At 40.5% G+C, this 16,235-nt stretch overlaps 2 protein-coding genes and 1 pseudogene across 3 annotated transcripts; 1 reads left to right on the top strand and 2 right to left on the bottom strand.

Moving 5' to 3' along the window:
- Positions 1 to 1,698: 1,698 nt before the first annotated feature.
- On the bottom strand, positions 1,699 to 4,253 carry LOC147858132 (fasciclin-like arabinogalactan protein 17 pseudogene; annotated as a pseudogene). The gene is made up of 2 exons (XR_015530421.1): positions 2,582 to 4,253; positions 1,699 to 2,108 (listed from the first exon to the last, which is right to left on the bottom strand). The product of XR_015530421.1 is annotated as a fasciclin-like arabinogalactan protein 17 pseudogene (transcript).
- A 2,766-nt stretch (positions 4,254 to 7,019) lies between these two features.
- LOC147858131 (pentatricopeptide repeat-containing protein At2g39620-like) lies at positions 7,020 to 10,345 on the top strand. Its single transcript, XM_087326940.1, has one exon. The coding sequence runs from the start codon at positions 7,069 to 7,071 to the stop codon at positions 9,853 to 9,855; it is 2,787 nt and encodes a 928-aa protein (XP_087183066.1). The 5' UTR covers positions 7,020 to 7,068; the 3' UTR covers positions 9,856 to 10,345.
- Positions 10,346 to 11,958: 1,613 nt separating this feature from the next.
- LOC147858130 (Mitochondrial transcription termination factor family protein) lies at positions 11,959 to 12,734 on the bottom strand. Its single transcript, XM_087326941.1, has one exon. The coding sequence runs from the start codon at positions 12,712 to 12,714 to the stop codon at positions 12,031 to 12,033; it is 684 nt and encodes a 227-aa protein (XP_087183067.1). The 5' UTR covers positions 12,715 to 12,734; the 3' UTR covers positions 11,959 to 12,030.
- Positions 12,735 to 16,235: the final 3,501 nt, after the last annotated feature.

The raw sequence follows: 16,235 nt of genomic DNA, 5'->3' as shown, positions 1-16,235 counted from the left end.
ACAAATTACCTTATATTATAGAAAGGTGATATTTGTATGCGTATGCCACAACATATAATCATTGAGCAACATTATATTGTTGATAATGATCCAATTTCTTATACTCTTCATATCTTTACAGGCTTTCATAGCATTTGGTCCACATTATCTCTACAAAATTGGTCACCGACATGTCATAGTTTCCTCAACTTTTCCAACTATGAAGATTATCACAAAACGAATCCTTTTAACGTTACAACATATTTGTTCTCTCCAACATGTGAATCAAAAGTAAACACGTTTCTTATACTCCTAGTGCAAAAACCAATTGCGTTGATATCTTACTTCTCCAGTTAGAGACATCCACACTGCATTGATTACCTTCTAAATCAACATGATGCCTACTATCTCCACTCACTACATTGATTACCTTCTAAATCATTCTTGATGTCGGACAGGAAACAACACGATGCCTACTTTCTCGACTTTCACGGAGCAAAAGAAACACATTCCATTAACAAATTCTCTTTGGCGTAAGGCATCGCCCAAAGCCAAGACCCCAACCATAATCCTCCAAATGGATACCTTGTCTCAATATTAATTGAGATTACCAATCTACCTCAATCACGCAATGCCAACAATATAGGCTCTCGGAATCCTCACACTTTTATAACTATTTTTTCCATCGACATGTCTCCTAGTAATAATCTAATGGGTATCATCATTTGTAGATATTTTGGCAAAACTATTGTCAACCAATGTCTAATCAAGCTCTTGTGATCCGTCATCCGAATTTGTGTTGAACATCATATTGAGGAAAGCTATAACTTATCCCTAATATGTCTATGCCCTTTTAGAAAACCTAAATGTCATTAAGTGTTTTGGTGTGATGAACAAACATGCATCTTAGACTATAATCAATCATAATCAGGGCATTCAATTAGATTGAAGATGAAAAGCATCATTTCATGCCCATTCTAATCAATTTGGTCTTCTCTCTCTCTCTCTCTCTCTCTATATATATATATATATATATTTGTTTTTTGATGTATTTCTTGATCCTTCTATGTTTCCTTATTCATTACCATGTTTCCTGTGCTTGTTCTTGTTTTCCCATTTTCATTTATGTTTTGGAATTGATTTGATATCTTCCTCCATCTCTCTATCTCCATGGAAAGTTGACAAACCCCAAGTTTGATCCTTGCCATGGCCTAGGCCTCGTTTCATAAATCGGAATCGGTCGCTCTCAAACTTTTGCTTGTTCATATATTGGTCCTTCCACCTTTTCCCATTGATTTAGAACTTAAAACATAGAAGTTACTACTCAAGTCTAACGAAAGAATAAAGTGCTCAAGACATATGCTCTTCTCTAATATCATGTATGTTTTTTATATGCTACAAATTATGTCAAAATCATGATGTCAACTAGTTACAACCTTCATTTTAGTCTATGTTGTCATTGATAACTCATTACATAACTATGCATGTATCATTACCCTTAAAAAGTTTTAGCGTGTATTGTTATGCTTTTGAGGGACATTTTACAAAGTTACTTCCGTACAAAAAAGGAGCGTATTTTTCTTATGTCCATGTTGACGAGTAAAAGTTTTTCAATAATTACATGTCATTTGACATATTTAGAGGCCTTGGGTGCGTGGATGGCCGCGAATCCTACATTGGAAGATTGCGTCTCAATGATGACAACATTGCACAAGGACGGGAAGTCGTAAATGGAACACGTGTCCTTGTTCATTTATACTTTTCTATTTAAAGTTTTAGATGTCCTTTCCACAAAATCAATAGAAGTAAAGAAGGATGAACTCTTTTTTACCTACAATTCTTCCAAGAGAAGAAAAATGAAAAAACCGGTGGAGGGGGGGGGGACTCACAATAGGACAAATGCTAGAATTCTTGATGGCCCATCTTCCCAATGGCTATAGAACGTTTGCAAGTAATGGAAAAAAACTTGCACATGCACAAAAACACTCCAATATGTGCCAAAATGATTGTGTACTAACATATTATTTTCTTACAATACAAATAACCAAATGTTTATCTAAATATAATTACTCGCATGTAGAGATTGAGCAATACCAGAGGAGGTGAAGAAAGAATATAATGAATCCAACCTGCAAAACCAAGTCCACGATTGTGTAAAATGGCAAGAGATACATTACAAACAGAGATGACTTCAAAGGAAAATAGCTTAAACATGTTGCATAACTACCAAAATACCCTTATGTTTACAAAAACGACAAAATTACTCCTAGAGGCTAGAACTATGCAAACTATACAAATGTATTTTGATATTTTTTGTAAATTTAGAGGTACTTTGGTGTACATACAAAACGTTACAGGTATTGGGGTATTTTTATTTTCTCTCAAATAAAATGATGTAAGGGACACATGTGATTATTTATATATTTCCTATCCTCATGTTGCCATGCACTATTTCAACATTATAAAATTATGTAAGCGACTCAACTTGGGTGGCTTGCCTAGAGAAGCTCATTCTAATGCCAAGAGTCCTAATGAGTTATATATGTGAAACAAAAGTGCCCCAAAAGAAAAGAGTCTAAGACTTGTTAGAGCATTTACCAACCTTGATTGTTATTAGTGAGAGGGGATTGTCAGGTGGTGTTGTTGTCGTCATCATCGTCGTATGCAATGAGACTCCTGTGACCAACACCAGGAGGCGAGAGCACTTTGTCCACTCCTTGGACGGATATGCGACCATCGGCGAAGATGTCGTTGTCAATGAGATGGGCCTTGTGGTTTCCGTCCCCGAACACGACGGTGCCGTCTTCCTCGTGAGCGATGAGTCGATGAGGATTCCGAAGTGTCGGGTACGAGACGCGGCCGAAGCGCTGCACGGCATTGTACAAGGACTCCTCCGTCTGGTACTCGGGGATGATGTGATAGAACAGGAGGAGGTCGGGGGCGTTAGGGGCGGAGAGGTCATGGGGGGTGAGTTGGGCCATGGCGTCGTCGTGCGGGGCGAGGACGGTGATGCGGTAGCCCTCGTCGACGAGGGTCGCGAGGTCGGGGGCGAGGGAGGTGAGGTTCACGAGGAGGTCCGCGATCTCGCGGTACCCGCCGAAGGAGGTGAGGGTGGAGATGAAGTCGGAGATGGAGGATTGGCCGTCCAAGGGGGAGGCCGAGGCGGGGCCGGGGGACGGGGCCGGGGAGGACGATATGAAATGAGCGTATGGCGACGGGGAACCGAATGGCGGCTCGGGGCTGGATGGAGTCGGGGAGCCGAATGGCGGCTCGGGACCGGATGGCGCCGGGGAACCGAATGGCGGCGCGGGACCGGATTGCGGCGCGTAATAACCGGAAGGTTCCAATCCGGATCCTGATGGTGCTGCATATGATCCTATTTTCCCTGCTGAATTGGAGAGGGTAGATTTGTATAAGAGCCGAGTCTCTTTTCTGTTCTTCTTGCTGGGTTGATTCAGGCTGCTGCTCCTCTTCTGGATTTGTGGCAGGGTTGGGGATCCTTCAGGTAGGATCGCTGCAGGGATCCTTGGCCTGGGCCTCCTTCCTTTCCATTCATTGAACGCCCCCTGCACAGACGTGGGGATTAGGAGGCGATCGATCCCGTGGATCACACCGTCCCTGCGAATCTCTGCATCAGGAGAGATCACAGAGCTCCACCCAGCCATCATCCTCCTCCCCCAATCTGAATGCTGCTTCACATTTTCTTGCTGCTCCATTATGTTGTAGTTGTTGTCGTTGCTGTGGCACCTCCTTCTGTCTGCGAAGGAGAGATGGAGCCGCGCGTCGTCTTCTGAGAGCGTTTGGAAGGACTGGCAGGCCCATCGCGAAGACGTGATCCTGTCATGGGGAAGGACATGAAAGCTGAGGAGATTCTTTAGCGATCCGAGGTTTCGTGGCTCCAGCAGGAATTGGCGGAAGTCTGGATCAATCCCGGGGTGGTCAAAGAAAGAATTGTGGGGGGCAAAGATAGTAATGGAGTTACTAGAGGAAGCAGCGGAATAAGATGAATCGGATGATGATGATGATGATGATGAGGCTGCGACTAATATCTGCTCAAGGGTTTGCAAGAAGGAAGCTTCTTCTGAGAGCTCGGCGAGCTCTGAGAAGGGAGATTCGAGGAAAGCTAAGAGGATTGAGTCAGAGTGAATTGGAGAAGGAGGGGCCGGCGGCGACGAAGAAGAAGCTATGGCGACAGGAAAAGAAAGAAGAGTAATGGTGGCGATGAAGAAGAAGTAGGAGCCTGGTAGAAGAGAGGTTGCTGCTGCCATGGCTGCTTCTTCTTCTTGTGTGTACTAGACTAGAAGGATGAGAGAGAGAATGGAGAATAAGAAGAAGGCGAGGGAGAGTGGGAGAGATGTGCTGCTTTGATTCCTTCACCAACGCCATAGCCGGAATGCAGGGAGAGAGAGATAAAGATCAAAGAATGTCTGTGCACGTTCAAAATAATATTAATCTGATTTTAGATAGACAGATCCGACGGAGGTGATGATGAAATGATCACTTTTTGTCACTACAGTACTTACTCTCAAATCAACCGGAAAAAGTTTGTCAAGAATACATAATGTCCATAGGAAAATTTGTCAGAAATAATGTCCATAGATTTCCGGCATCCGCCCCCCCCCCCGGAAAAAAAAACCAATTGATTTTGGCCTTGAGACCCTTTGGATTTTTAAACTGCCAGAAAAGTGTAGGTATGGATGGGTTTTATGTATAGCTCAGAACTTTAGGGGGAGGGATCCTTTGTAATAACAACATTTGTACCCAAAGTTTGTCCAAGGTGGACCTCTCTAATGGTGACCATTTACTGGCCTGGCCGAGAGTTGTTGCTGAGGTATTTTTTGCGGGATGGAATGCCGGACCCACCTAGAGAGTTACAAGGTTGTTGCACAACAACTCATTGGTTACGAGAAAATAGAGAGGGGGGGGGGGGGTTACAACTTACAAGTTGGTCAACTCATTATTTGGTAAGCATTCCCTACTTCACCAAGCTCTCTTGGACACCCTGTAGCATCATTTTCTTACTATTTCGTCATTGAAGGACATGTTGATTGGGCTCAGGCCTTGCGGAAAACCTTTGGGCTCTTATTGACTTTCGGTGACAAACACCTCTACATACATATTGGCCCGAGAAACTTCCATTCAGAATACTAATCTACCTTTGTTGCATTGAATTATGAAAGTGTACAAAAACTGTGAATCCCATTTCTCAGTATATGCTAGACTTGTTTGAGCTAGATTATTTGGTCCCACTTAAGCTTGTACAAAACTACACATTCCACACAGTAGCAACTTTTTTTGCCACTCACCACTCAGTTTGGTTCCTTCAAGGTCATGCATTAGTGTCATTTGTGTCCAATTCTTGCTTCAAAGAGGATGATTATATGCTCGTGCTCTTTAAAATTAAGTTTCATTTTGCTCAATGATTAGTATTTACACAAAAAGGTATGGTGCATACAAACAATTACCATCACCTGTGATCCCATGCCTAAATTTCAATAACAATCGACCCTTTTTAGAGGCTATCCACATGTGCAGTATGAGAGGATTAGGACGCCAACTTATAGGTAGTGACCTTTGAAGAAGATAACGATTTTAGGAAGTTAAATTATCACCAATTGTGTATTTATACATGAAATGGATAGAGTCCACATGTGCACTATGAGGGGATTAGAATGCCTACTTATAGGTTGTTACCTTTGAAGAAGATAACAATTTGAGGAAGTTAAATTATCGCCAATTGTGTATTTATACATGAAATGGATAGAGTTGAAATAATTAATTTGCGTTAAACATTATTTATGAGACAACAATCTAACCATTCCTTGGAACCCTCTTCGTTCTCTCCTATTATACATAAACCTAAGTCATGTTCTCATTTGGTTTTTGAAGTTGCCTTAGGCGTGCCTCTTCTTATTGTATATTAATCCTTGAGCATCATTTAATTATAACATGTCGTTTAATATATTATTTGAACATTAACTTTTTAATTTTGTGTCTTTGTTGGCAGTGATAATGGAGGTGAAACTCATCCATCATCTCACATGTAAAAGATGAGTCTTCAAAGAGATGTCCATGAGGAGGTGTTGCAAAAATTGGGTTTGACTAGAAGAAACGTGAAGTGCAAGAGAATGGAACAATTATTGTGACGTACCTTCAAAAGTGACAGAGGAAAGCATTTGCAATTAGATTAATTGGTGTTAATTGAATATGAGTCATTAAACATCTTTCAACGACAAACAATGGCTATGTCATGGTTAAAGATTCTTCTAGAAGAAGTATAAAAGGCTTAAAAAGTGCAAGAAAATGTTAGTGTGTAGCTCCATCTCACATTCATGTGCTATAATTGATGACCAATATTGGCTATGTGACTAGCCACTTTTACAGGAGTGGTGTCAAAAACTTTGGATTTTCAAGAGCAATGGTGAAAGTTCGTCAAATTGATAGGTTTCGTTGCAACTTCCTTGAAATGCTGAAAGATTAGGCAACAATTGACCTTACAAGGTAAGGTGTTGGTGTGAGTCATACAAACGAGAGAAGAAGAGTTATCTAGGGGTGAACGATTCAATGCGTAACCATAATACCACATGTTAGGTCTCTTATTATTTCTTCGCACATGCCTTAGCCACTTAGTTACATGTTGAGAACACGCCTTGAGTGAATGGATCAACTGATGTATGGTTTGTTAGACCCATCCTAAGCATCGAAGATGCCTTGGGATGATTCAGACCGATCAAGTCGATGGAACTCTTGGACTCTAATGAGATTTCTACAAGGCCTTCATTGGAGGTGGATTCTTACGATGTGGCCTTCTTAATACACAAGTTTTAGGAAAATGCCTTATGTGACCTAGCACATTACCTCGTCCAAGTGTTGGAGGGTTCGAGACATGTTATTAGAATTGAATTACAAGAAGGCGGGCAAATCTCGGACAAGACCTCTCGAGAGTCCGGCATTCGGTCTCTTTACTTGACACTAAGAATGAAGGGACTTCCCCATAATTATTATTATTATTAGCCAATGGAAATTTCAATTAGAGTCTCATTTGAGCATCCTAAGCTTTCTAGTCATGTCAATCCTCACTGCAGAGTTATGTCAATCACCAAACATGCCAGGTTTAATGGAGTTTCTCTCTCAAAAGATTTTGGTCTGTCTCTGTTGAAGGTTGCATTGAAGAGGAAGGACATCCAAGCAGGGAGGAGGCTTCATCTCCTCATGTTGAGTTATGGACTCTACACACATAGCATCTTAGCAGATCATCTCATCCACCTCTTTGCGCTGTGCAAAAGCTTGTCTGAATCACTCCAATCCTTCAGGATGGTTCCATATCCATCTGTGTTCACATGGAATATCATCATCTCAGCTCACGTGAGGCTCGGAGGAGACGAGAAAGCTATGGATTTGTTCATTGAGATGCAGAGTAGAGGAGCTAAATCAGATAATGTCACATTCTCTTGCATTTTGAAAGTATGTGTGAATGTGCGTGCGTTGAAACAAGGGAGATTCATGCATGATTTAATCATTAGAAGTGGATTGAAGGAAAGTATGGTCATGGAAAGCACCCTTGTTGATATGTATGCTAAATGTGGTAGCGTGAGAGAAGCAAATAATGTCTTTAATAACATGGAAAAACAAGACGTAGTGACATGGGGCACCATGGTTGCAGCATATGCAGAGGAAGATGGCATTATCGCTCTTGAGCTTTTTAATAAAATGCAAGGCCACAACTTCTTAAAACCTAACATAGTTGTCTTTTCATCTGTTCTTAAAGCATGTGGTAGCATAAAAGATCTTAACCATGGCAAAGTTGTACATGATAAAATTGAAAGAAGTGGTCTTCAATCTGATTTTGTCATTGGAAGCACCCTTGTGGACATGTATGTAAAGTGTGAAAGCATCCATGAAGCACGAGCAACGTTTGATCGTTTGGAAATGCGAGATATTGTGACTTGGGGGACGATGATGCATGGGTACATTATACATCAACAATGTCTCAATGCTTTTCAGCTCTTTGAGAACATGAAAATATGTGGTTTGATCCCAAATACAATCATATTTGAGTGCCTTCTAGAGGCGTGCAATGTTTTAGAAGATATAGAACATGGTAGGATCTTAGAATGTCAAATAAATGCCCTTGAACTTCAGTTGAATCCTTGTATGTACAATACACTGGTTTACATTTATTGCAAAGCGGGATCCTTAAATGAGGCACATAGAGTGTTCCATATGTGGTCATCTCATGATTTTCCATCATGGGATTATCTTATTGATCTGTATGTTCAACATGGGCATTTTATCTCGGCTTTGGACCTCTATGACGAAATGCAAGAAGAGGGCATCTTACCAAGCAAATCAACTACATTTATGCATCTTTTGAAAGCATGCCAAGGTTTGGGAGTGGAGTGTTTGGATAAGGCCATGCTGATTCACTATCATATCATTAAACATGGGTTTGAACTAGATGAAGCAGCAGGAAGCTCTCTTCTCATCCTTTATGCAAAATGTGGAAGCATTAAGTCAGCCAAGTATGTGTTTGAAACATTTCAAAATTCACTAGATGTTGTTTCGTGGGGAGCAATGATGGCAGGATATGTATATCAAGGAGATGGTTTGTCAGCTCTTAAGCTTTTTGAAGAGATGCAAAGGAGGGGAATTCAACCAACTGACTATGTTTTATCGTGCACCCTCAAAGCATGTGCTAGTCTAAATGCCTTAGAACAAGGGAGGTGGATTCATGATCATGCTATTAGAAGTGGATACGAACTCAATGTTGTTGTGGATTCTTGTATTATTGATATGTATGCCAAGTATGGACACCTCAGAGATGCCAATGTCGTGTTTATGAATCTATCTAACCGAGATTCCACATCATGGGGTGCAATGATTGCAGGTTATGTGACACACGGTGATACTTTCAAGGCCTTTCAGTGCTTCAAACAAATGCAAGAAGAAGGTGTTATGGTAGATAAGGTTGTATGCTCGAATATACTCCAAGCATGTGGAACCAGAAGGAATATCTGGCAGGGAAGATTGATCTGTGATACAATTATTCAAGCCGGAATCAACATGGATGTAGTTCTCGGAAATTCTATAATAGACATGTATGCCAAGTGTGGTTCTTTAACTGATGCAAGGAAAAGTTTTGATTTGTTTCATAAAAAAGATTTGGTGTCATGGGGTGCAATGATCGAAGGATATGTTGCGAATGGTGAGAGTATGCATGCATTGAAGCTTTTCGAAATGATGCAAAAGGACGGTCCAAAACCAAATAATGTGTTGTACATTAGTATCCTAAAAGCATGTGGCAGTACTGGAATGGTTTGGTTGATTAGATTTATACATGACCAGATAGTGAGAAATGAGCTCAAACCCGATAGGGCCATTGGTAACACGCTTGTTAACGTTTATGGAAAGTGTGGCAACTTTCTTGATGCTCGAAAAGTATTTGATAATCTTCCTGGTGTTGATGTGATCTCGTGGGCTTCTATAGTTTCTGGATTATCTCGTGATGGGAACTCTTCTAAATTAGCTCAACAATGCTTTAAAGATATGCACAACTCTGGCCATAATAAGAAGCCAGAGGGTGCAAGTTTTATCAACATGCTCTCAGCTTGCACACATGCTGGTATTCTCGAGGATGCCTTGAATTTCTTTGAAGGTGTAACAGGAAATGATGTACCTTCACCATTAACTCTCGAGTTATATAGTTGTATGATTGATCTTCTTGGTCGCACTGGTTGCCTCAAGGAGGCTGACGATCTTATACAAACAATGCCTTCATTTCCAGACTTTATCATATGGACGTCCCTGCTCACAAGTTGTAAGATATATGGCAATACATATCTTGGAACACAATGCTTTAATGAAGCCGGAACATGATGATGATTGATATGCTCTCACGTGTAGTAAAGTCAACTGGTCTCCCCGACTTGTAGAATTTGACTGATGAGGCATGCATCTTGAGCAATCTCTCCAAAAGGATTCTCACAAGTTGTAAAATATATGGCAATAGAAATCTTGGAACAAATACTTTAACAAAGCCAGAACGTGATGAAGAAAATCAACTTGTCAAATTTGATTAATGACTAATGCATCTTGAGTATTCTCTTCATGAGGTAAACAGATACAACATTCACTTGTCGGCATGGAAATTAGCCCGGAGAGTTTGATACACTTCCAGTGAAATGTTAATGCCTCCTTATTGTTAGGAGTGAAATTGGGTGATTGTCATTGATAATCAAAATGAAGTAGAATGATCTGGCCGATGCCTTTGGTTTCATTATTCTATGAGATTGATTTGGATCAGTTGTAGAGTATTGAATGCTCTAAATCTGATCTTCCACAAAATATTCACTGTGCTGTTTGCCCGTATCCTGCAAGTCTCCCTTGTCAATATTTAGTTACATCAAGTGGGATATCCAATGTTGCAGTTGTAGATTATTGACCAGGGACAGCATTCATTAATTAGATAACCACATGCAACAGATCGGGTTTTGAGGGAAACCAATCCAATGCTTGCTGATGAACATTTATTTTCGCAAACTCGTCGTTTGACATCGACTATATATGGCTTCTTGATCTGACCAAACTAAATGCATCTCACATGAGGGTATAGGGGTGCCTTTGAACGACGCTATCCGAACATTAAAGCAACAGCTGCTAGATATCTTACTTTAATAATTTACTCTCTTTTATCATTACCCATTGATTTGCGCTTAGATAGTATGCGATAGATTTAACCACTTCCAGTTTAGTCAAAGAAAAAGTATTTGGTTTATGCCAATACAGGTTCTTTTGCTGTTAATATTATACAGTACATTCCTAGACTCTAGCTACATAGTAATAATTTACCTCTGATATATTTAAAAGTACAACATGTACTGAAATTGTAGAGTTCCTTTCAGCAACTTGGCTTAATTCTGTACTATGTGTTATTGCCATGTCCAAGGGTTTCCAAAATCAATTTAACACATCCAGTAATTAATAATGTTTTCCATGTGGATTGATCCTCCAATCTTGCACCCTTTGTGGAATCTTATCAGATTTTTCAATGGATTTTATTGCTGAAGTGGAAATAACCTGCAAAGATTATTGCTATGTCTAGGTAGAGATGTATCCACAGTTCCAAAATTTACAGAGACATAAAATCTGAACCTTCTCCTCTTAAAGATCTAAAGTCATCTAACAAATCTTCAAAATGTCTAACCTTCTTTAATGGTAATTCCCAAGAAATTTACATCTGGGTTGATGAAAACCCCTCCATGTAATTGCAAAGAGCAAATATCACTGCTGTGCCAGACTTAGAAAAGAAGATAATTCAAAAAAGAAGATGAAGATGAGACTCATAAAGAGAGTTTATCCAATATGATAACATGTGACAGTTACCAAATTGGAGAGAATTTTCATGCACGAGATTTGGCTGTTTCTCTTAACTATATAGATTCTTCCATATACCCACATGGGCTGTCTGATGGATAAAACCTCTCTCAATTTCCAAAGAGACAAGAATAAATTGGTAAACGAACACCATGTATACATTATATGCACAGAATACCATAAATATATTCCAAATAAATATTTTGTAAAAGACAACAGAAATTGAAAAAATCTATAAGACCAACCTCAGAATCTTCCCCCAACATGATTAGGCTGACTTATACAGTCTCCCTTGACAATACTGATTGCCATATCCAGATATCACGATCTCTTACATTATAAACTGTTGTCTTTACCGTATGGATTTCCATCATGTAGATTGCCATATCCAAATAAAACACTCTGTTATCTCATGTAATGTATCATACAGATCGCCATGTCCAAATATCACAATCTCTTATCTTGCAAGTTTCTATACTTATTATACAGAATCCCATATCAAAATATCACAACCTATTATCTTACAAGTTTGTCTTTAACATACAGATTGCCATATCCAAATATCACAACCTATTACCTTACAAGCTTTTACCTTTACTATACAGATTGCCATATCCAAACAATCTTTTGTAAAAGACATAAAAAATACAAGAATTACTGTCAGTTATCAAGAATGCCTCAGAATCTGACCCAACATCGAGTACACTGAGCTATACAGTCTCCTTTACAATCCACATTATAGCCCAAAGATTTAGGGTTTCTTCGAAGCAGGTTCTTCAGAGTGTTTCCAGAGATACCCCATTCTTTCTCTAGTATCTTTACATTCTTCTCCATCTCATCCTCCACTTTACAGCCAAGAGCTTCAGGAAACTTCTTCAGGAACACGACCAAGTCCTCATCAGAGAGACCTAAACTCTGCAGAAAAGAGACAGTTTTCTGAATTATATGTGAATCAGGCATAGATTTCGTCTTCTCTTCTCCCCAGTAAGGAGAAGAAGCCCATCCAAAGGATTTCGCCATAGCCAGATCCGCGTCGGATTCGCTCAGACCTAGGTTTAGCAGAGGGATCCGAGCTTCTTTCCATTTCATCTCGTCGTGGGGATTAGAGGAGAGCTGTTCAGTCAGGGAAGGAAGTTCTTGCTTCTTGGCGGAAGCTCTGGCGATGAAATGGGTGTGGTTGCAATTAGGAGGCTTACTTGATCTGAGCGTTGATGAATGAAGAAGGGGGAGGAGTGACTGAAAAGAAGAAGAAGAAGAAGAGGAAATCCTCCGTTCTGTGGGATGAAAGGAGGCATGGCGATGAGAAGGAGAAGAAGAAGGAGAAGGAGAAAGAGAAAGAGAAGAAGAAGCTATGGTGGCCATGTGCTTCTCTCTCTCTCTCTCTCTCTTCTGAGGTTCACAAAATTGAGAGGCTTGAGTAAAATTTGAATTAAATGAATTGAATGAGGAAAATGGAAGCCACTTTGTCCATCTGTTCGGCCGCCCGCCCATCCGGCCATATGTCCGACAACCTGAGTGTCTATCTGTTCGACCACCCGATCATCGTCCATCTGTCCAAATACACCCGTCCCACGGACACCTGTCCAGACTCCACATACTCCCATCCGACTGACCATCCGTCACGTCTGTCCGTTTGTCCATCGACCCTCCGTCCATCTCATCCTCTGGACAATGTATCGTCCAGTTACTATACTTTTGCGTCGAATATGTCATCCTGCCCAGCCATCACTCGACACATAGAGTAGATCGGATGTGCTCCCTAACAATATACTAGAGTCGCCATCCAAGAAAAGTCATCCATCAATTGCGTGCATGATATTGGTTTGCATATATCGGCCCAAACGAAATTGGGTTATGCCATTTTGTTGTTATCACTCAAAAGTGTTGAGCATATTGAATGTACTTAACTAGACCACATGAGAAGCCCATTTGAAGACCCATTTGGCTATGGATGGTGTTGTTAAGGATAGAAAAAACTAAGTCATTCTTTTTTTTTTTCCTTCAAAGATTTTCTTTAGTATTAAGGAAAAACACCCGAAGGCTACAACTTGAGCTTGTCTACCTAGAAGGCTACAAGCTTACAATTTTTGTTTTTGTTTTTTTTTTTAAACAAAATATACTTCCATTAGTTTTTAAAAAGGCATATTAGGTACAACATACAAAACAATTCCAACCCTTTGTTTGCATTTGGTTTGGCATGTATGTACTGAAGATCTTCAACATAACCATACCAACATACCATACTCAAGATATCCACAAAGTAGGTCCATGCTCTACATACCCTATTATAAGTATATTGCATGCCACTACATCTCACTTTTGAAGGACACCTACATAAATATCCCATCTCGACTTTGTAGATCCTCAATACAAGTCGTGATAGCATAAGTGAGGCACATTTTGTGTACATGTCTGTCAAAGCATTACCAAGAGATCGATCTCTTTTGTACCCATCTTTAGCAATCTCCTTGACCTTTGTCCCAATTACCCATCTTTGAGCATGCAACACTCACCCTTATCAAAAACTAAAGAAGTATGCTTCATCTTTCCACATCAACCATCTTGCCATTACCTTCAAATTCATGTAATGAACATAGTAGTTTATCCTCCGTTCGGATGTGAGCATGTCCTCTAGTTCCCTAATGAGAACAATTTTCCTTTGTTTTCCTTCAACATATTATCCACCTTGGAATAAAACGCGGTGGGCCGCCTTGCTTAGTCCATAACTATCGTCTCCCATGTTGAAACTCACCATCTTCATCTCCATGACCATCGAGAAAATACTCTCGCTGATTATCACCAAAAACAATTACCTCTTCTCGTGGAAATATGCGTCAATCCCCAACACCATCATCACTCATCCTTATGAGAAACATAAAATCTGCTTCATTCAGTCCAAATCAACCATCTCACCGATCATCTCGCCATCTCGCCGATTACCACCAAAATCCTGTACTAACAACAACAAATGACTCTAAAAAACTTTTCCTCACCTCCTCATGATAATATGCTTCACCCCAAACCACCATCACTTATCCTGATCAAAAAACCGAAAATCATTCCTCAACTCCACATCAACCATCTCGCTGTCACCATTTATCACCAAAATCTTGTACCTACAAAAACAACATGAGTGTACGCTCTACCTCTCCTCATGAAAATATGCTTCAACCCCCACCAACATCATCACTCATCCTTATCTAAACTAAAAAATATGTTTCATTGTCCACATCAACCATCTCGGAGATTACAACAAAAATCGTCTTACATCAATAGTCTCGCCATCTTGCCGATTACCACCAAAATCCTATATTGTCAACAACAAATGAGTTAAAAAAACTTTTCCTCACCTCCTTATGATAGTGTGCCACCAAAATCCTGTACTAACAACAACAAATGACTCTAAAAAACTTTTCCTCACCTCCTCATGATAATATGCTTCACCCCAAACCACCATCACTTATCCTGATCAAAAAACCGAAAATCATTCCTCAACTCCACATCAACCATCTCGCTGTCACCATTTATCACCAAAATCTTGTACCTACAAAAACAACATGAGTGTACGCTCTACCTCTCCTCATGAAAATATGCTTCAACCCCCACCAACATCATCACTCATCCTTATCTAAACTAAAAAATATGTTTCATTGTCCACATCAACCATCTCGGAGATTACAACAAAAATCGTCTTACATCAATAGTCTCGCCATCTTGCCGATTACCACCAAAATCCTATACTGTCAACAACAAATGAGTTAAAAAAACTTTTCCTCACCTCCTCATGATAATGTGCTTCAACTCCCCCACACACACACATCATCACTCATCCTGATAAAAAAACAGAAAATCAACTTCCTCAAGTCCACATCAACCATCTCGCTATCGCTGATTATCACCAAAATCTTGTACCTACAAAAACAACATGAGTGTACTCTCTACCTCTCCTCATGAAAATTTGCTTCAACCCACGCCAACATCATCACTCATCCTTATCTAAACTAAAAAATGTGCTTCATTGTCTGCATCAACCATCTCAGAGATTACCGCCAAAATCGTCTCCATTCCTATATGCCGCAACCGCCTCGTCCATCTTAACTCATGTTCTTAGCTGACGTCCTCTTAACATCACCACCTACATCCAACATGATAGGAATACATGACTAGACTCGTTGAATTCTCCTTTTTTTTCGATTAGCTTACAATTTTTTATGTACAATGATGTACAGTAATCCTAAGACCAAAGATAGGACTTTGTAGAAGGTGTTAGAATTTTTTGTTGCACATTGCCATGATTTACCGATATTCAAGAAAGGGTTCATGGAAAACGGTGTCGCGTTGCTACGCGCGTGCGTGGAGAAATGAGGCGGGACCACCGGGGTCTTGAACCGAAGAGCAGGTGATAGAAGGGGAAAGGGAAAGAGAGAGACGCCCGGTCACGTATGAGCAAAGAAACACAGGTGGCACGGCCCGTCAACACAGAAGACGCGAATGGACATAGAGACAGGGAGACACAAGTGTTTGTATATTAACGAATATCAAATACACAACAAAGCACGCAAGCGGTTACAACCAAACAGGCCGGCGAACAGATGCCGATGCTTGTTCGTCTACGCACGAAAGGAGAAAAGGGTGGAGGTGTTGCCGGAAGCACACGGGCGTTCCTCGAAGCTGCGCGAGCCTCTCGAAACCCTGCAGAGAAGAGCGATGGAGAACGAACAGAGGAGAAGCGTTCGGTTACGGTCTGACAGCACTTCGTCCTCCTTAATGCGCGATCCCTTTCTCCCCGCGTCTCCCTCTCCTTTATAGCTTCAGGAAGGGAGCCGTCTCCCTCATTTACTTCCTACCTACCGAATCTAACTACCCCCGGATATGCCTATGTA

The sequence above is a fragment of the Azolla caroliniana genome, unplaced genomic scaffold, assembly GCF_043228905.1.
Source record: "Azolla caroliniana isolate FFs.n. ecotype wild unplaced genomic scaffold, voAzoCaro1.0.p SCAF_11, whole genome shotgun sequence".
NCBI lineage: Eukaryota > Viridiplantae > Streptophyta > Polypodiopsida > Salviniales > Salviniaceae > Azolla > Azolla caroliniana.
This window is presented reverse-complemented; position numbering and strand designations above follow the sequence as displayed.

Coding starts and splice junctions, on each gene's coding strand:
- LOC147858130 (XM_087326941.1), bottom strand. CDS start 12,714: ATGGCCACCATAGCTTCTTCTTCTCTTTCTCTTTCTCCTTCTCCTTCT.
- LOC147858131 (XM_087326940.1), top strand. CDS start 7,069: ATGTCAATCACCAAACATGCCAGGTTTAATGGAGTTTCTCTCTCAAAA.